This window comes from Drosophila eugracilis, unplaced genomic scaffold, assembly GCF_018153835.1.
Source record: "Drosophila eugracilis isolate 14026-0451.02 unplaced genomic scaffold, ASM1815383v1 contig_75, whole genome shotgun sequence".
NCBI lineage: Eukaryota > Metazoa > Arthropoda > Insecta > Diptera > Drosophilidae > Drosophila > Drosophila eugracilis.
This window is the reverse complement of record NW_024573645.1, coordinates 352,619-372,822: the sequence shown is the minus strand read 5'-3', so window position 1 is coordinate 372,822 and position 20,204 is coordinate 352,619. Positions and strand designations below refer to the sequence as shown.

General features: G+C 40.2%; 3 protein-coding genes across 3 annotated transcripts; 2 read left to right on the top strand and 1 right to left on the bottom strand.

Moving 5' to 3' along the window:
- The first annotated feature begins 1,778 nt into the window (after positions 1 to 1,778).
- Positions 1,779 to 17,107, top strand: LOC108117245 (peroxidase). Its single transcript, XM_017229590.2, has 9 exons — positions 1,779 to 2,187; positions 14,443 to 14,612; positions 14,674 to 14,880; positions 14,941 to 15,152; positions 15,216 to 15,960; positions 16,029 to 16,185; positions 16,247 to 16,616; positions 16,681 to 16,786; positions 16,846 to 17,107. The coding sequence occupies exons 2-9, from the start codon at positions 14,443 to 14,445 to the stop codon at positions 16,949 to 16,951; spliced, it is 2,073 nt and encodes a 690-aa protein (XP_017085079.1). The 5' UTR covers positions 1,779 to 2,187; the 3' UTR covers positions 16,952 to 17,107.
- LOC108117246 (adenylosuccinate lyase) lies at positions 7,871 to 9,565 on the bottom strand. Its single transcript, XM_017229591.2, is given in 2 exon segments — positions 7,871 to 8,307; positions 8,309 to 9,565. Coding segments are annotated over 2 exon segments (1,446 nt in total). The 5' UTR covers positions 9,425 to 9,565; the 3' UTR covers positions 7,871 to 7,977.
- A 599-nt stretch (positions 17,108 to 17,706) lies between the features above and the next one.
- Positions 17,707 to 19,884, top strand: LOC108117019 (basic salivary proline-rich protein 2). Its single transcript, XM_041819493.1, has 3 exons — positions 17,707 to 17,883; positions 17,960 to 18,664; positions 18,723 to 19,884. The coding sequence occupies exons 1-3, from the start codon at positions 17,853 to 17,855 to the stop codon at positions 19,877 to 19,879; spliced, it is 1,893 nt and encodes a 630-aa protein (XP_041675427.1). The 5' UTR covers positions 17,707 to 17,852; the 3' UTR covers positions 19,880 to 19,884.
- Positions 19,885 to 20,204: the final 320 nt, after the last annotated feature.

Sequence of the window (20,204 nt, the reverse complement as noted above, 5' to 3'; positions counted from 1 at the left end):
CTGGTTATGGAACAGCCTTAAAGCGATGTTTAATGGTTAACCCAGATACCTTTTATGTCTAACTCCATTTCGAACTGCAGACGTCAATCAAAAAGTCTTACATAATTTCCGAATTGAGTTTGATATTCCATAAGCATGATTTTCATCGATATGAAGATTTAAGTGCTATAATACTGCCAAGCTATAAGTGGTAATCTTCATAAATTCTACATCATAAGTGCATCCTAAAAGTCTGTTCAGTGGGCGCCTAAAACCGGTGAGGGCGTAACTCTTCATGTGACTTTTATATTTTTGGATGCACGTTGCGGCGGGGGAAAAAAGGCGTTTGAAAATGTAAGTCACGCGCATGTTCACCCAATAGCTTAGATCTGTGAAGTCACATGTTTCAAGGCTCCAACCGGTCGGTCTCTTATTCGCCTGGTTATATGATTGTACAAGGTATACCTACATATGTAAGTCCACGTGTACTAACTCGTTAAAACATTAAAAAGTACAACCATTTGCTCAGATACTGATTCGGAATTTGATTTTTCGAGTTTGTCCAGTTACAACTTAAATGTCCAATTGTTTCGCTTTCTGTGGCGGTTTTGCCAATTAGAACGAATTAATTTTGCAATTACGCGCCACGCATAAAACAGGTCCACGGGTTATTTGGGTTTAATAGACGGTCAAATCGAATCAATTATACACAGAAATTTATTACAACCAACCGACCAACAAATAAACAAAAACCAAACAAGTTATGACTGATACTTGATTTTTTGTCAACCTTTGTTACGGCTAGGACATTTAATCGATGTGTAATCCATTTGACAGATCAAATTGTGTGTGAATGTAATGTATGTATCTAAACGATAGCCTTTTTTTCTTGGCTCGCTTAAATGCATGTTGACATCTTTCAATGCAACTATGTTGGCGGCCAGTTAATGCTGACAGATAATTACTAACTGTTTGGAGATTTGGTAACACGATTGATTTAGACAGCGGCAAACATTCCAAGCAAGAAATACCTTTTTTAAGCGATCTGCTGTTGGGTGCTCTTTTAGCATTTTGGGGTAATGAGGATAGAATCCCTAAGTTTGAGGTTTATAAAACTTTTTCATTACTAGATGTACCAATGCAAGACTGCATTTCTTAACTTTTGTATTCCCATAAAAACATTTTTGGGTGTCTTATTGTAACAAGTAATGTCCCACATTTTTGTACATTAAGCTCTAGGACGGCCCCAATGTTTAATTAATGAAAACAATTAGCCATAACGACGGTCACGCAGAGCCAGTGACATACACACAAGACGTTGATTTCGAAACATTTTCGAAAGAAAAGCTTTCTAGGTCACAGCTGTGGCTGTGTGTCCCCACATTACAAAGCTTGGCACTTTAAAAAGGTCAACAGGTTACCCGATCTCCTCCTAAACGATAACCAATAACCAATAACATTAAGCACACTTTAAACTCAGTTAAGGTAAGCGAATCCTGGCCAAAGACAACAATTCTCCGCACATAAATTACATAAAGCATAAGGCAGCGCTGTTTTCAATAGCGCCATTAAATTGGAGCAGAGAGTAGGAAAAAAAACAGAGTTTTTGATTTACACAGTCGCAGATGCAAGTACAGTGAAACCGGCCTGCCAGCTCTGGCTGACTCTCCGCGGATATGCGGCTCGAAAATAAAAAAAAACGCTAACGCTAACGCCAACGTTTGCGCATGCGCAGCAGCGCACGCCGATTCGTTATAAAAGGCCCAAATTCAGCGGCAGCGCAGTTAGTTCGCCTTGGGCCTTGCCACAGTTAACCAATCGATCAAAAAGCATAGCATATATATACAAAGATATATCCAATATTTAATCGCCTGCGGATTAGCGCCAAGCCCTATACTTTTGTGGGCAGGTGCAAAGCTAATTAAACTGTGAACTGTTTTCACGTCAATAGTAATCGCGAAAACCAACATAATTCGAAGCAATTTGCTCACCTCAGCGTGGAATTCGCGATTGCGCACTCGAAATTGATGGATTGTAAATACTGTGTAGTTTGAGTAGTTTTCAGCCAGGGAATATACGAGTATACCCCTCCAAACCGACCCCCTTCACCGAAAATCGTTAGCAATAAAAGTGAAAGAACTACATTGTATTCGCCCAGACAAACTGTTGATTAATCGTCGGGAGAAAGGATATTCGCTTGAAGCAACAGTAAGTATAGTTTCGAAGAAAAGTGCCGTAACGCAAGTTAATAGCAGGGAAATGTGTTGTAACCTAAGAAATGATCACAGTAACCGATTTTTAAGTCCCAAAAACAAGAAAGTGCACAACACTTAAAAGTGCGTATCATCGAAGTTTTGTTCAAATATTTTATGTTTCAGGGAAATTGAATTTGCTTTTGCTTACAAATTATATGTTTACAAACCCTTTTTTACCATAAAATATGTTGAGATAATGCTAAATATTTCAAGGAATGTGTTTGTTTACAAACTTAAATATTTAACAACTTTGATTTAGCAAAAATTTAATTGTGTTTAAAAAAAATCTTCAACCTTTAGTGCCAACATATATTTTGAGACATTTATTTATATATTTTTTGGAAATAAGTAATTCGTTTGTTTTTCTTATTTTACAAATTTTTGATTGGCATGTTAACTATATTTATTTTTTGATTTTCAAATAAAACAACACAATTTATTAGCAGAGAAGTTATTTTATGTACTTGCTAACTTAACAAATTAACATATTTTCAAAATCTCAAAAATCAAAAAGTAAACAAATCTTCAAGCTGCATGATATTCACTTTTATATTTCAAGGAAAGTCTTTCTTAATCTTTGTTAAATAAAAAGTTCATTAACTTCCATTTGATTTGATTATCTAACATATTTTTATATGATTGATATTATTTTAATATTATAATATTATATTTGTTGTAAATAAAAAAGTAAACTACTTTCATTAATCAAAATGTTGATCGCCTAAAATATTTAAATAGGAAATTCCTTTGTTTAGGATTTTTAAAAATAGTTTTATTGACAAGCCATTGTTATTCTTTGTTTTTTCAATTTCCGTCATTTATGATTTGAAAATTGCTCATAACTAGCTCAAAAAACTGTGGCATTGCAGGAGACAAAAGCTGTTGCTTTAGATCAAATGTTAATGATTTTTAACTGCAAATTGAAAACCGCAATCAGCACTTTGTATCTTTTATTTGACCAGAAATGAGGGCACCAAAAAAAGCAAAAACTAAGGAAAGCCTAAAAATTTGCATCAAATTGGATATATTTAACTCAAATTTGCAATGATTGCCTTTAATGATTTAAATCAGAGACTAATTAGTTTTATCTGCAATCTGAAAACGAGAAACCGCATTTCAACAGTACGAAACTTAGGGCTAAATTCAGCCAATTATGTATTTTCAATTAAAAGCCATAAATGCTTTCCATCCAATGTTAATGAGTTGTATTTGCAAATCTGCAAATTAAAACACGACGATTTGCAAATAATATATTTTATTTGATTAAAGATTAAACAGCGCCTACGGTATGGCTAACGCGTTTCTCACAAATGACATATATCTGTTAAGAGCGTTGATTTTGAAACGGAATGAGTTTTTTGTTTTAATTAATGGCCAATTATGAAGCTCAATAGCTCCACGTACTTAAAGCACATACCGGTTTGCAAGACTGCTCTAAATTACACATTTTAATATAAATTACGGTCAAACGTTGTTGTTTTTTTTACTTCTCTCTCTTGAAAATAAAACCACTCGTAGCCAAGTTGGCGGTAAACAACTGACCCAAGCATTGCGTTGAAAGTAACAAATCTTTTAATTACAGCCAAGACAATTATTTTGAGATCCAAAGCGACGACCTTCAGGTTTCCATTGCGGGTCTTTCGACAAAAGGTTTCCAGTTGGCTAAAAACCAAAAAAAAACCAAAAAACCACATTGATCGGCACCCGCAGCGGCCTTTTGATTGCCTCGAATTAAATTGATTTCTATTTGTTGCATTCTAAGTCCGATTCGGCTTCACTACTTTGATATAAATCTCAGATACTTGACAGCTGTGATATATGCTCTATATGATCGACAATTTATTTTCCTTTCTTCATCCCATTAAGCACTTTTGGGTTAATAAGTCATCTAGAACATAAAAATCGATCATTTAGATCAGGTTTTCTTGGGTCTCATGATCATGAGTTATTACGTGAACTTTACTTTCTCTCGATTGGAATCTTAAGCCTGTTATGCAAACGCGGCCAATAAGTGACGTGTGTGTGTGCCTTAATACTTTCATATAATTTAATGCATTTGACGACTTGCCATTCACCCATTTGTGGTCTTAAGCCTTAACGGTTATGTTGTGTTCCCGAACTGCCATTTAGCTGAAAACCCAGAAGTCATTTACGATCTTTGGTATGTAAATTTCCTCTGTGTGTGCAGGCGTCATGGCAGGTGTTGTATATCCGTCTTTGTCGGTCGATCTCACATAAAATTAATTTATTGTATAGGAAATAATAATGAGAGCTGCTGGGCTTCAAGTCACGTCAATCCACCACCAACAATGGTTTAGTTTTGGGAACTACTATGTAGTCCTATATATCACCTGAAAAACAAGAAATTGGCAATCCCATTCCAATTAGTTTAGTTGCACATAATTGGAAGACATGCATAATTCACTTCTGGTGTTCAATTTACCTAATTAGGCCAGTTACATTGGCCATATCAAAGCGCTCCAGAATTGCGTGAGCAAACAGGTAAAACTACACTTAGGAAAATAAATGTAAATATAAGCTAGTTAAACGGTCGAAAAAAACTTCACCTGTTGCAATTTAATAACGCATTTAAATGTCTAAAAATAACTCGAGAAATTCATATTGCCACTGGACACCTAGAGAAGTGGGCGTTTTTACGGGCGTTGCACCCAAAACTCGTGCATAAGTCGGTGGCTTGCCAAATCGAATCAAAGTGGCTATCTGAAACTACTTTGGCTTGGACTCTTTCATGGCAGACAGACCGGCGCGTGCTCAGCCCATATGGCGGGTTTTTTTCGACCAAGAACCGCCACAGAGTACCCCACAAAGCTCGAGCAATTATTGCAATTACCCGAATGAATTAAACAATCGCATAATTAATTAACTGAGGAGCTTGTGGAATGTGGCCGATGACCAAAGACTTTCAAAATATTCGTGGTTTTAACAGAGGCAAAGGATAATCTAGTGTAGGTAATAACATAAAGTTATTAAATGGTATTTTATTATATTTATTTATGGGTAAACATTCGTTAAACCATCAAAATTAATTTTAAAGTTGTCTCATAAATATAACTTTTAAATAAGTTTAGTTTTTCTGTGACTTTGATGTATTAAAATAGTTTTAATATTAAGTGAACTGTTTATTTTTGCTAGTACTTTTACCAAAATTTAAATTTGAAAGCAGATTGTTTACTTTTCTTTAAATATAAAACTAAAAGTAATGGTTTCCTGTCATAACTTTTAAATTAATGCAAGCACAGTTTTTTACAATAAATAAAATAAAGAAATTGAATTAGGCTAAGCACCTGTCTCAACTTAAGCTCCAGCAGTTTAGCAGTAAAATTTTTCTAGCCTAGCAACTATTATATTTAATGTTCCAAAACGAAAACCCTCCTTAGCTATAACTAACTTTAGTGGCCATCAAGATATACATTTTATGCGCTTGGTTACATAGTTAAATTCCTTGTGCATAGCGGATTGGCTACGATTACACGGGTGGTAATGCCAGATGATTGCCATGACTTAATCCCCATTTTGGAGTCGGCGAACTCCCATTGATCCAGTTGATCCAAAATCAATATGAATGCAGGCCGAAGAAAGCGATCGTGTTGCGATTTCGGGTCCGACCAGTTTTGGCCAATTTCACCTTTGTAAATCATTTTTTTCGCATCGATTTCGTTGTCGTTTTCAAAGTCAAGGTCTCTTCTGCTGTCCCCCGAGTCCGAATTCGAAACCGAATCCGAATCCAAATCCAACGAGATTGCAACGGTCAACGACGGCAGCAAGTGGCAACAACATGGCCCGTCCATAATTGGCCCCCATTACCACTTCAGTTGGTCTGTAACCGCTATGTCGGTTAGCTGATTCACGGGGCGTCTGTCACGACTTGTTAATGAAACTCGAGATTGGCTTTCCTTGCGCACTCCTCCTCCGGTTTCCTCATTTTCCTCCATAACACAGACACACACCATTATAATCCTATCTCTGCAGATATAATAATCCCAGACTCCAAGAAGGTCGTGAACGATTAATAAGGGCCTGGGAATGGGCCTAGTCGGCGGTCTTTCTTTAAAGATTGCGTGAATGCATATCCAGAAAAACGAGCCGACATTGCAGTAACACATTTTCGAGTGCGATACACTTTAATGAAGAAATTGTTTCACTCGCGTGTCGTTGCAAGCTTCCGTTTTATTATATTTTTTTTTTCTTCAAATATGTTGGCTACATATGTTGGCTATATTGCAAGAGTTTTCCCTGCTCTGGTTGGCATTGTCACTGCCGTATTTTGCGTGTTAACCGGACCATTGTAATTACATTAGATTTAATTGCCCCAAGAGTCAATACAATATACAATATTCAACCAGGTAGCGGATCATAAAACGCTGTCTTGTGTCTCCGTTGTTGTTTCATTGTTTTACATGGCCCGGACACTGAGCTTAATTAGTCGAAGTGCTTGTCGCACATCGTCTAAACAAGTGCCACACACACGTTCGGCTCATCATTTCATAGCCATCATCAGTTCAGCCCCAAAAAGGAAACTTGAAGCCGGTTGCCGTCGTCGTCGTTGGGTTGATTAAAATGTTATGGCCACCAATGGCAGGCAAGCAAATCTATTAACAACTAATAAACATGTTAAATAAGGCTGTTATATTAATTAACTTTTTTATTTTAAATTTTCATATAAAAAAGTTGAACTTTTCACTCATTAAAAACTTTTTTCTGAGTGAATTTTATGTTTTGGGTAGCAAAACAAACCTATAAACAGCCTATTTACAAGCTAAAATAGACTAATCTAACTAACAATTTCGTTATTACTTTGTAATTATCTTGTACTTTCAAATAGAAATGTTGAACTTTCCTTTTTTTAGGCCTCTTAAATGTATTTAATAGGTTTGACTTTCTGACAGCAGGGGGCTTTTGTAAAAGAATATTAACTGCTTTTCCAAGATAGCTAATGAAGCATAAGACTTTAATATTATAAAGTTTAATGTTACAAAGTGTAAAACTGGTAGCAAACCATTATAGCAGAATCTTTCCTATCAAATTTCATATTTTTCTCAAGTGAATAACCCTAATGCGATCTTATCTGATCTGAGTGATAATCCATTTAACAACATCAAAAGTTAGACATGCTGAGACTTTCCTGATTAGCTCACAATTTTTCTACAATTACTTTTTAGAGACTCATATACTTTTATTATAATATTATGATATTTCATTTTCCATCAAAAGAATCTTAATTATGGAAACAAGATCGTAAGTAAAGATACTTTTCAGCTTAAAGACAGTAGCAATTGGTTAAGAAAATTCTCAGCACTGTTATAATGTTATATGTTATATATGTTGTATAATTAAAAGTAAAGCAACTGGCATGAGACCCAGAGAGCGACCTACTGTGCTGCCACCAGCATTGGAGTCGTGATATGTCAGCAGAAGTGGCGAAAGGCAAAGGCAAAGGCAAAGGCCCAGGCGGCAAATATATGTTTACTCAGATCAAGAACGTCGACTTGAGTTCGATTCCGAGGCTTGTGGTTTTTGTTTTTTGTTTTTAATTGTAAATAAGCTGGCAAAACAAAAACAGAAAGACAAATCACGGCGGGGGTCTGACTGCCATCGACCCATTGAGTCTATTGCGATAATGTTGACTGCATCCAATGGCTGACGCAGTTGATTAGGTGCGAATGTTCGTGTATATTTACGAAATCAAACTTATAGTATTAAAACAGGGCAACATAATGGACGTCTAGATGTTCAGCTTGACGTCTTGAACGTTCTTCAAGGCTTCAGAGTAGCGTGCCAGCACGGGTTCCACCTCTTCCTTGATAAACTCGCCGACTTGGTCACTGGCTCGTCCGGTAAAGGTCTTGGCATCCAGAATAGTATCCAGCTGCTCCAAAATAGGCGAGAAGTAAGGGTCCTTGCGCACTCGATCTACAAGGTCGTTATCCTTGCCATGCTGCTTCACCTGGGCTCCGGCCTCTTGGGACAGCACACGAATCTTTTCGTGGCACACTTGACGATCTCCGCCAGCCTTCACCATAGCCATAATAATGTTCTCCGTAGACATAAAAGGGCAACTCCTGACCAATGTGCCGCTCAATTACCTTCGGGTAGACCACCAATCCCTGTGAGATGTTCAGTAAGGTCAGCAAGGCAGCATCGGCAGCCAAGAAGGCCTCGGAAAGGGTCAACCGCCTGTTGGCCGAGTCATCCAGAGTACGCTCGAGCCACTGAGTGGCATGGGTATTAGCGGCACTGCTGAACAAGGTGATAAGGTGACGGGCAAGGGCGCAACAGCGCTCTGATCGCATAGGGTTCCTCTTGTACGGCATGGCCGAGGAACCAATCTGGGTAGTCTCGAAGGGCTCCTCCAGTTCCTTGCGAGAGGCCAAGATTCGCAGATCGGAGCACATCTTGTGGATGGTGGTGCCGAGGCTGGAAAGGGCGCCTACGATCTCCACATCCACCTTTCGGGAATAGGTTTGACCAGTTACAGCATAGGCCTTCTTGAAACCAGCCAATTCGGTGACCAACAGATCCAGCTGCTTTACCTTCTCACCGTCTCCATTGAAGAGCTGAAGGAACGAGGCTTGGGTACCAGTGGTTCCCTTGACACCCCGGAAGCGCAAATCCTCTAGGCAGCGGGACAGTGCTCGCTCATCCATGATCAGATCCTGAATCCACAGACAGGCTCGCTTGCCCACCGTGGTCAACTGAGCAGGCTGAAGATGAGTGAATCCGAGCGTGGGCTGATCTTTGTAGCTCTGGGCAAACTGGCTAAGTCGGGCAATCACACTGGCCACCCGTGGAAGCAACAGTTTAAGGGCATCCCGCAGAACAATCAAATCCGTGTTGTCACCCACGTAGCACGAGGTGGCTCCCAAATGGATCACCGGAGCAGCAGATGGGCACTGTTTAGCGAAGACGTGGACGTGGGCCATCACATCATGACGCGTGAGACGCTCCTCGGCGGCAGCCTCATCAAAATCAATATTACTGATCTGTTGCTCCAACTCGGCAATTTGGGAATCGCTGATCGCCAGTCCTAGTCTGCTCTCCGCCTTCGCTAGCCACACCCACAACCGGCGCCAGGTGGAGAACTTGTTCTGGTCGCTGAAGAGGAACTGCATCTCTTTACTGGCATACCGGGTGCTCAAAGGCGACTTATAACCCTCGTAGTTGCTGGCCATCTTTTGGGTTGTATATATTATAGATTATATATACAAAATCTAAAAAATTTGGCGACGATTAGTCGTAATTGCAGGCGAAGAGTCGAAAAACAACTGTTGCTCAACTTAATGAGCGGTATCTCACATGTGGCGACGCAGTGTGACCGCTGGCAATGCCCTCAAATATACCATTCTCATATCAAAATATACTGATTTTGAAATTAACAGTTATAATTAATTCAAAAAGTTATTTCCGGAAATAATATATTTTTTAAAGCAATATAGCTTTAAAATGATAATAGATAAAAGAACCAGTTGTGTGTAACTTTTGCTACACCTTAATATTTCCTGAGACGATTTTTACTTATAATAATAATAATACTTCCACAGCATTTTAGCAAAAATCCCCAACACTGCATATCCAAAATAATCTATATTTAATAATACGTCTAAGTTTGAGTGGTAGTTTCAACACTTTTCAAATTGCTTATCGTTTGTTCAATCAAATCGTTATATTCTGCACAATCTTAAGCTTACAGCTTGACATTTTTAAGTGGCAAAAACCCGCATTCCATAAAAAAAATCCAGTTAAGTCAAGGTGGTGGCTTAAGCTATTTGAGCGATTTTGTTCAGTTATTCATTTAAAAATCAATCAAAAACCGCTTAAAATCAATTCACGTATTTTGGGTCATTTGATAAAAATAACGAAGTCATTTCAAACTAGTAATAAAATCAAATATCAAAAGAGAGGACGTAAATGTGTGGGAAAAAACCTAAACATAAAAACAAATCGAAAAAAACAAAACATTTTAACGAATGTAACTGCAGGCAGAAATCTATAAAAGTGACGACATGAAGTTTAATAACTAGGTTTAAATGTGAACTAGTTTTTCATACTTAACAAGATAGCAAGTAAACGTTAAACAGATCTACTAAAGAGCGAAAATTTGTTGCCTCATACGATTCAAATCGATTTTCAACTGTTGTCAACTAAAATATGTTGATGAAAATCCATACAAAACTGTTAAAAATTCGAAGCACTTGGTGGACAATTTTAATTTGCATCGAACCAAAGCCAAAACATAAAAAATAATTACCATCCGAAAATAGTGACCACTTGGTGGAACAGAAGTGGTCCACCGAAATCGGTGCAAGACAGTTAAGAATCAATTAGTGCGTCGCATCTATGGCGATTGCAAATTGCATTTGGCATGTGTGAAAATATCCAAATGGCTGCCAAACTCAGAAGGCTGAAAACATTCAATGGCCAAATGACCAGGTTCCACGAGTTCCAAGACCGTGGGCCAGGGCACGAGACCGAGATCGAGATCAAAATCTTGTATCCCCCCAGAGATCATGTGATCTAACTCGTGTTACGTAAATCACTCTCGAGACATTTTGGCTATGAAATTGCATATTGACGGCGTTTTAACAAAAAGCTGGCATTGCCTTGCATAAATTTTTGATTTGAAATGACAGCACAGACATACTACACACATATTTTGTAATTAACGCGCGGATTTCGAAATTTTGGGAGCCCGTAGAAAAACGAAGAAATACCAGAGCAGTGACAGCTCCTGATGGGTCTCTCTCCTTATCCAACTTTAGGTGCCCGACGCTTGGGACACTTTCCTTTTAAATGGTGATTTCAATTAGTGCTTGTTACTGTATCGGTCGGACAAATCGGAATGTCCTCGATTTGTGTGCACGCCACGTAGCCGCGTTTTTCATACCTCCCTACCTACCTTTACCTCCTTCAAACACTCGTACGCCGATTGCAATGATTTTGTTGTCGGTCTCCGGTTATAGAGCATGTCTTATATGGTATATAGCCGACCATAGTCAGCCAATAAATCAATCACGGCAGCACCAGCCGTCCCATGGACTATTTTACACTTTAATGATCACCAAATAGCTCGGGATATGAATTCGTTTTTAATTAGAAGTCGTTAAAGTCGTAAAAAATTTGCTCGCGTTGGCCAATTTGGTCGCTGGATCTGGCCAAGTTGGCCACGCCTTCAATGGAAGCCCACATTTGGGTGCACCTGCCTGGATGCATGTAAGTGCATGGCTCTATTACGTATGGTCTATGTCAATCATGAAATTATCCAAAAAGATAAAACACTGCCAAAAATGGTCTGAGCATGGCCAAAATAAACTTTAGCCCTTTCCGCCAAACATTATGTAACGCCAATTTATTTCTTATTGACATGTGGTTAAAAGCTCCATAATTCATTTTTTCTGGTATGCGCTCTGATTTTAGGGAAAGTCAATCAATCGAAATCATAAATCAAACTTTGCTTTAGTTTAGTTTTTATGGTTTTAACCAGTTTGTAAATTCAGTTGCGTCTAAAATATGTTAATGGCAAGCTTTGAAAAGATCATTAGGTTAGTCTAGCCGATTCTTTTAGTCAACCGTTTGGTATACAATTTACGCCAGTGGATAATAACTCAATTTTTTTGTTGTGAAACTTTGGAGTTTAGAGATTCAAGCTATTGCGGAAATTGAAGTTTAAGAAGTTCAAAAAGAGTTCGGTTTTGTGAGAGAAGAAATAAGAACTACAATTTTCTTTGAAGGTATCAAATTATTTATTTCATCTAAAGGCTTCAAGAACCTCTTAACCATAGATCTCTAGGTAATGATTAGTTCTTCATAAAGATAAAAGTTTAGTCAACTTTTCACTATGTAACTGATTTTATAAATTTATTGTCAAAAGTATTTTCACCATGAATTTTACAGTCTTCGTCTCTTCATAAAAACAAGTTCATTTATTCCCAATTGGTATTTAATAAAGTTCTGGTTGTGTTAGCTATATCTTTGCTTTAAGAATTTATGCATACATGCATTAATTTTAATATTTTTAGAAAGGGACTGCTTGTTAAATTAGAATATAATGGTTCTCGAGAGATCTGTCAGCACTATTCATGTGACCATTATTAACCACGACCTGTCCATCTAAACGATTCGAATATCACCCAGATCTTTGCAAGCTATTTTTGTGTTCTGTTACAGATTTTAGACGATAGCAATATCAGATATTTCTATGTCCCAGTCATTCGTGCTTAGTTACGGCTCATTAAGATTAAAAGCAACAATATAGATGCCGGCCCTGACCAACGGCTGCTGTTTGCTGTTTTCTGTGCTAACTTGCATATGGATTGGTTTGCCTTGGCGTGTCCGCCTGAGACTGCAATTCAAATTTAGATTCAGTTTGTGTCTAGAGTATGGCGATCTTTTTTCTATTGACAAGCGGCGACGTTGGCGTTGTGGTTTTAAAATCCAGCCAATCATCGGTTCCAATCACCCGCTGACCCCATTCGAATTTAGAAACCCAAGAGATGCACTCGGAAAAATATAGGAAATTAGTTAGCTACCTTAAAGGTGGAAGAAAAAAGGAAAATCTATATCTTAAAAGGTTTATTTTAAAATTATTTAAAATGTTTTTCAAATATTTGTTCTTGTTCAGAAACAATGTTTTTGAAAAGATTCTTTTACAAAAGTCACTTTTAGGAATGCTTCAACTTTTAAGAACCTGATAGATTATATAAACTGTATAACCAGGAAGTTAATATCAACCCAATGGATTATATATTGCTTTAATAATATGCAACTAATAACTTAATTAGACCAATTTGTAACACTATAAGTAAAATTAATAAGGAAATTCCTTGCATAAATTATTAACTCTATTAACTAAACACAAGGGCCAATGATTACTACGAGTGTAGGCGTGGGTTTCCTGGATAGGGCCACCTCCAATCATCCGATCAATTTGGACCCAGGGTCCAGGAAAGTGTAAGACTCATGGCACGAACTCGAATTGTTGTCTGGTCCATTGTTCTGCACGGCATGCAATTAAAACATTGACAGAGTCAGCCTTTGTTTTATTTTGTGTGGTTTCTGCCACGGCTGCCGATGGATGCGGATTTGCATGTTGCAGCAAAGGCATTGGCAGCAGCTGCTGGCCTTTTGTGGAAAAGGTTGGGAATGACTTGGCTTAGTAGACGGCAGAACGGGGCCGTCGACAAATTCATTATGTAAAGCTAACCATTACTGTCGATTCGGTCTGTTTACATAAGTAGCTTGCAAATTGGTCAAATATGCCGTTGCTATAAAACAATTATGAGACTTTTCACGCTTTTTGCCCGCCTTGAGCACACGAATTTGAATCTCAATCCGTGTTTTTCATTGTGTTCAGATTTTAGTTAGGGGTTTGGTCCGCTATTTTAGCCCAATACCATATAGTACATACTATATATATATGTGTATATATAATACCCAGATAGTCTGGCCTGAGCAATGAACATGTTCGTACTAAAATGTCGCAATAAATAATAATGAATGCGCACCAAAACGGTGATGAAACCTGTTGTGACCATATGTGAAGTCCAAAGGAGTCGCGGAGTCAGAGTCCAGATCGATCGGCTGCCTCGAAAAAAATGCAAAACGTTCCAGTTGTAGTTCACTTGCCGTCTGCAACCGGCGAACATGAAATGTGTGTCCAATGTGTCCAACATGTCCAACTCGGTAGTGTTGGCTTCAAGTGGCAGCAGCCAGCAACCAGCAGCCAGCCGGCAGAGCCGATGGGATACAGACAATGTATGCTCTTTTTGGCCAATCGCAGGTACTTTTACAAAAAAGTTTGTTGGTTTTTATGTGGGTTACCATACCAGCAGCACACCGAATGGCTGAATGTGTTAGGAGTGCTAACAACTTTTTCCCATGTAGTTCAGGATGCCATAACCAAAGATTGTCGATGGCCATACAAAGCGCAGACCTTGGACTACAATATTTATGATTAATATGTCTTATTTTGAACAGGAAAGGAAAATTCCTAAGAATAAAATTAGCAAGAATGTTGCTAGCAGAATTCCTCTTTTTTTATTCCATTCTAAAGCATTTTTATGTGTTAAGCAATCTTGAATGCCTTCTAGACTTTTAAATACAGCTTTTTCATCTGTAAACAAAAAAGAAAATGAACATTTTTATTATCTGATAATAAACACTTTTTCATTAAATTGTTTCCTTTTTATTCCAGATGTTTAGGGCACGAGATCTTCTGCTCTTGGCCCTTTTGGGATTCGTCTCAAGTGCACTTGGCCTAAAAGTATCCTCTGGCTATCATATAGTCCACAATCAACCGCAATCCTCCTATCCCAATTACCATGGTTATAGTTATCATCAAGGCTCTATTCCATTTGTGATTGGGTAAGTCCAAGGAACTCCTCTTCTCTAGACTTTTTTTTTTACAAATTTCCATGTCCAATAGTAATAGCCTTCCCACTTCTCCGGCTCCGCAACATCCGTTTTCTTCGCCTGCCAGTCCTCCGGTATCAGCTTATGGCTATAGTTTCCCCACTGCTGGTCAAGTGTCATGTGCTGCTCCTCCAGCAGTTTGCGAGAAGACTGCCTATCGCTCCCTGGATGGATCCTGTAATCATCTGGAGCGTCCTGGTTTGGGAGTAGCCAACTCCAGGTAATATCTATACCAATATACTCAGATTTGCAAGCTCTTAATATTATTTTTTCTCACCAGGTATGGTCGCCTCTTGACACCAAAATACGCCGATGGCATTTCGGCTCCCACTAGATCAGAGACAGGAGAAGAACTGCCCAGTGCTCGTCTCGTTTCCTTGGTGGCTTTTGGAGAACAAGATGTGCCCGATCCAGAGTTCACTCTGCACAACATGCAGTGGGGACAGATCATGACCCACGATATGAGCATGCAGGCAGGAGGCACTCAGTCCAGTAAGTGATATAATCCTAAACTAGATTCTTTTGCCCTATAATCCTAATTCCTACTCCCAACAGAAAAGCATCCCACTCGTTGCTGTACCGATGATGGCCGTTTGATTGGTCTGGACACCGCCCACAAGACCTGTTTTGCCATTATTGTGCCACCCCATGATCCAGCCTACTCCCAGGTGGGCACCGAGTGCCTCAACTTTGTCCGTACCCTGACGGATAGGGACTCCAATTGCCAGTACCGCGGTGGTCCGGCAGAGCAGATAACTGTTGTCACCTCTTACATGGATCTCTCCTTGGTCTATGGCAACTCCATTCAACAGAACAGCGATATCCGTGAGTTCCAAGGCGGACGGATGATTGTGGAGGAGCGTAATGGGGCCAAGTGGCTGCCACTCTCTCGTAATGTCACCGGCGATTGTGATGCCGTCGATGCCAGTGAAGTTTGCTACCGTTCCGGAGATGTGAGGGTTAACCAGAACCCGGGTTTGGCCATCCTCCAGACGATCTTACTGCGTGAGCACAACCGGATTGCTGACGGCTTGTCGGCTCTGAATCCACACTACGATGATCGCACGCTGTTCCAAGAAGCACGAAAAATCAATATTGCTCAGTACCAACAAATCAGTTACTACGAATGGCTTCCCATCTTCCTGGGTGGAGAGAATATGTTGAAGAACAGACTTATCTACAAGGCTCCATCTGGTAGCTACATCAACGACTTCGATCATAACATCGATCCCTCAGTGCTGAATGAACATGCGACTGCTGCTTTCAGATACTTCCATTCCCAGATTGAAGGTCGATTGGAGTAAGTTGAATAAGAAGTTGAATAAGTTAAGTTCATAACTTATTTATCTTTTTTAAAATCTATTACAGTCTTCTATCTGAGCTGCGTCAAGTTCTGGGATCTCTGACCCTCAGTGATTGGTTCAACCGTCCCGGCATTATCGAGGTGGGTGATAACTTTGACTCCCTGACCAGAGGACATGCCACTCAGCCTGAGGAACTCACCGATATTAACTTTGACAGACAGGTGCGTACCATAACTCCTCAATGTGCTAAACCCTTCTTACCTACGACATATTCTTGTGCAGATCAAGCACTTCCTTTTCAGGCGAAACATGCCCTTCGGTTCGGATCTGCGTTCGCTGGACATTCAACGTAATCGCGATCACGGTTTGGCCTCCTACAACGATATGAGGGAATTCTGCGGACTGAGACGTGCCCACTCGTGGGAGGAATACGGTGACCTTATTAGTCCCCCGATTCTGGAGAAACTCAAGGCGCTGTACTCAAGTCACGAAGACGTGGATCTGACTGTGGGAGCCTCGTTGGAGGCTCACGTTGCCGGAGCTTTGGCTGGACCTACATTCCTGTGCATCCTCACGGAGCAGTTCTACAGGACTCGAGTGGGTGACAGATTCTTCTTTGAAAATGGAGATAAACTCACTGGATTCACTCCCGGTAATTGCTAATATTAATACTGAATAATTACAAAGGTTATAATATTTAAAATATAATATCATAGATCAACTGGAAGAGCTGCGAAAGGCAAGTATGGCTCGCTTGCTGTGCGACAATGGAAACCACATTTCATCCATGCAGCCAGAAGCTTTTAGAACTGTTTCCCATTCGTAAGTAGAAAAATAAAATACATATTTAAGATATTAATTAAACTGCCTATTAATTATAGGAATCCCATCATGCCGTGCTCGAATATTCCACAAGTCGACCTCACCAAGTGGATTGATCAAAAGCCATATGCCGCGGTAGATCCGTCTCACTACGGAAAGAAGTGATCCCTTGCTTTCTACTAGGGGATATATTATTAACTAGTTAAATACAAATACCTTTAGCTTAATCAGTAACATAATCGTAAATGCAGCGAACCCCCTTCCCCTTGTATGATATTGCCCCAAAACTGATGTACAGAAATAAAACCCTTACCATTTAAATCATTTTTGTAATTGATTTTCTAATTAGTAAGATGTTTTCTTAACTTTTCTGCTTTTTCATTCTATTCTAATCTTCACCTCTTTAACTCCCCATAACCATCCATGAAAGTAAACCAAAGTCAAGGGCATTGAGAATCCGATTAATGTCGAAGATCAAGAACCAGTCACGCCTTCCTCTTACGTAATGTAGCCAGATAATAAAGAGCCGTGTCCGAAAACCTTTACACTTTCGTTGACTTTAGGATCGATCCGATCATTCGGGGTTAATCATATGCAGGCGCGCGACTAAGGTGTGAAAAAACATGATAGAAACGGCCAATTAAGAGACAAAACGCTTTTTTTCTGCCATATTTGACTCTTTGTTGATTCGCATCGTAAACCCAAACAATCGACAACAAAGAATTTGTTCTTTTTTTTTTTGTTTCATAGATAGTCGCGTATTCATAAAGCTTGTTAACATGTTAATACTTCAGAGGCGGTCCACTTTTTGAATGGTCATAAATTTACATAAATTTGCAGAGAGGGAGAAGAACCTCAAGAAAGATATCGTCATCATCTTGGCCAGGTTTGCATATTTCCCGAGAGATTTGGCGAGCATATTTCTGAATGGACATGATATAACGGTTCTGGTGAATCTAGATTAATGAAAGTGATTTAAACAAAGTGTGCATACGAGATTAACAGTTCATAATGCGGTATAAAAGTGATCCATCCGCTGGCGAAAGGCAGCAGACGCCATTTCGCCATGAGACTGTTCGCAGTGATTTTTTGGATAGGTAAGGGATCTTCCCAAATGGATCTTCATCAGACTTTACCAGGATAGAACTAAAATGGGAGTCACTTCCTTTTCAGGCTGGGCCTTTGCCCAAGCGACTGCCAAGAGTTCGGCCGCAGAGTCGGCAAGATTGTTAGCCTCCCTCCAAGCAGCTCCGGCTCCAGCGCCAGCACAAAGTGTGATCTACAAATTGCCACCGCAGCACTATTACCAACCACCTCCTCCACCTCCCCCGCCTCCACCACCGCCGCAGCACTGCAATTGTCCACCGGGGCCACCAGGGCCTCCGGGTCCACCTGGCTTGCCAGGAATTCCCGGTCAGCAGGGGCCAAAGGGGCATAGTGGCTCTAAGGGCGAACGCGGGGAGAAGGGAGAGCGTGGACATTATGGACTACCTGGACCTCCTGGGCTGCCGGGACCCATCGGCCCACCAGGAATACCCGGTCCACCTGGTCACAAATCGAAAAATGATCACCACGATCACCATGATCACCATGATCACCATGATCACGATCATCACAGTCATCATCACCATCACTCGCACCCAGCACCGGCACCACCGCCACCGCCACCGCCACCACCACCTCCTCCACCTCCACCTCCACCACCACCTCCTCCTCCTCCTCCACCACCACATCATCACCATCACCATCCACAACCACCACCAATCATTCCGCCTCCAATTATAGTTCCCGTTCCGTTGCCCCCACCTCCACAGAAAGGAGGCCACCACCACCATCACAAGGGATCCAAGGGACCCCCAGGACCACCAGGTCCTCCGGGTAAGTGTCATACAAAACCTAAGAAGAAATCCTTAAACTAACCTAAAATTCCACACAGGAATGGGACCACCTGGTCCTCCAGGACCTCCAGGCAACACCTATCCTCCTCCACCACCTCCTCCTCCTCCTCCACCGCCACCTCCAGCAGCATATCCACCGTATCCGTATCCCCCTCCCGCACCATATCCAGGACCAGGACCTCAAATCCCATGGATTCCCGTTCCAGTGCCAGTGCCATGGCCGTCAAAGGGTAATAAGGGAGACAAGGGACACAAAGGAGGACACAAGGGTGACAAGGGTGGACACCATCACCACTATTATCCACCACCACCACCTAATAAGGGCGGCCAATATCCATATCCACCCTACGACGGTGGACATGGAGGTCACAATCAGCCAGGACCATATCCTCCACCTTATCCACCACCTTATCCACCGCATTATCCACATGACGGAGACAAAGGACACCACCATCACCATCATCCCTCCCATAATCATGGAAATGATGGCCACAACCATCATCGCCCTTCCCATAACCATGGAAATGATGGACACAACCATCATCACCCTTCACATAACCATGGAAATGATGGACATAACCAACAACATCCGTCCCACAATAACGGAGGGCATAATCATCACCATCATACGTCTCCCAGCCATCATCATCATCAACCACCGCCCACCGATGGAACTCATGGTAATGGAGAACATAAGGGAGGAACTAAACCAATGAAGCCCGAGAGCAGTGGAGAGCAACATCCCCGCGATGATCCGAACTTGCTGGATGAAGATGTGGAGATCGTTGAGAACATAATAGATGATTCTGACTTCATGGAGGGTGAGGAAGAAACTCCCTATGAGCCCAATGACTTCGAAACAGAAGCCGAGGAAGCAGGTTATATTAGTTACTTAGATAACACAGTGGAGAATCCAACATCTCCTGATTCCGTTGAAGAAGTGATTGAAGAAGATCAAAATTTCGGTATGGATAACTATTACGAGCCAGAAATGGAGGAAGAATTAGTAGAGGACGAACCCATAATGGAGGATCAGATGGACAACGCTGATATGTTGGAAGATAACCAAGCTCTTGAGGAAGAGATCATCGAGGAGCGAACTAACAAAGGTCCAATTATCCTGGCCATTGGAACTCCAAGAAATCCCTTTCACATTTATGCCTATGAACAGTATAACTCCAAAACAAGCCAATGATAAACGAAAATAAAAAAGAATGCAAATATTTAACTTATGATGTGTTTTTTTATGAAGATATATTTAAGATTATGGAAAGGGATTAAGAAGGGGATTTTTCTGTATATTCCCTTTCTTTGAGAAAAATCATAAACTGTTTCTAACTGTTATAAATGAATTTAATCACAATATTAATAAGATCATCTTCTCGAATTTCTATAAAATAAAAGTTTAAATAAATTAGCAATAAACCAGGTTTTTGTTAACTGGCGAAATAGTTCCGTTGTTCTTAGAAATTGCTTTGGCTTTGTGTGCTTCTTTCAAAAATTAGCAATAAACAAAGGCA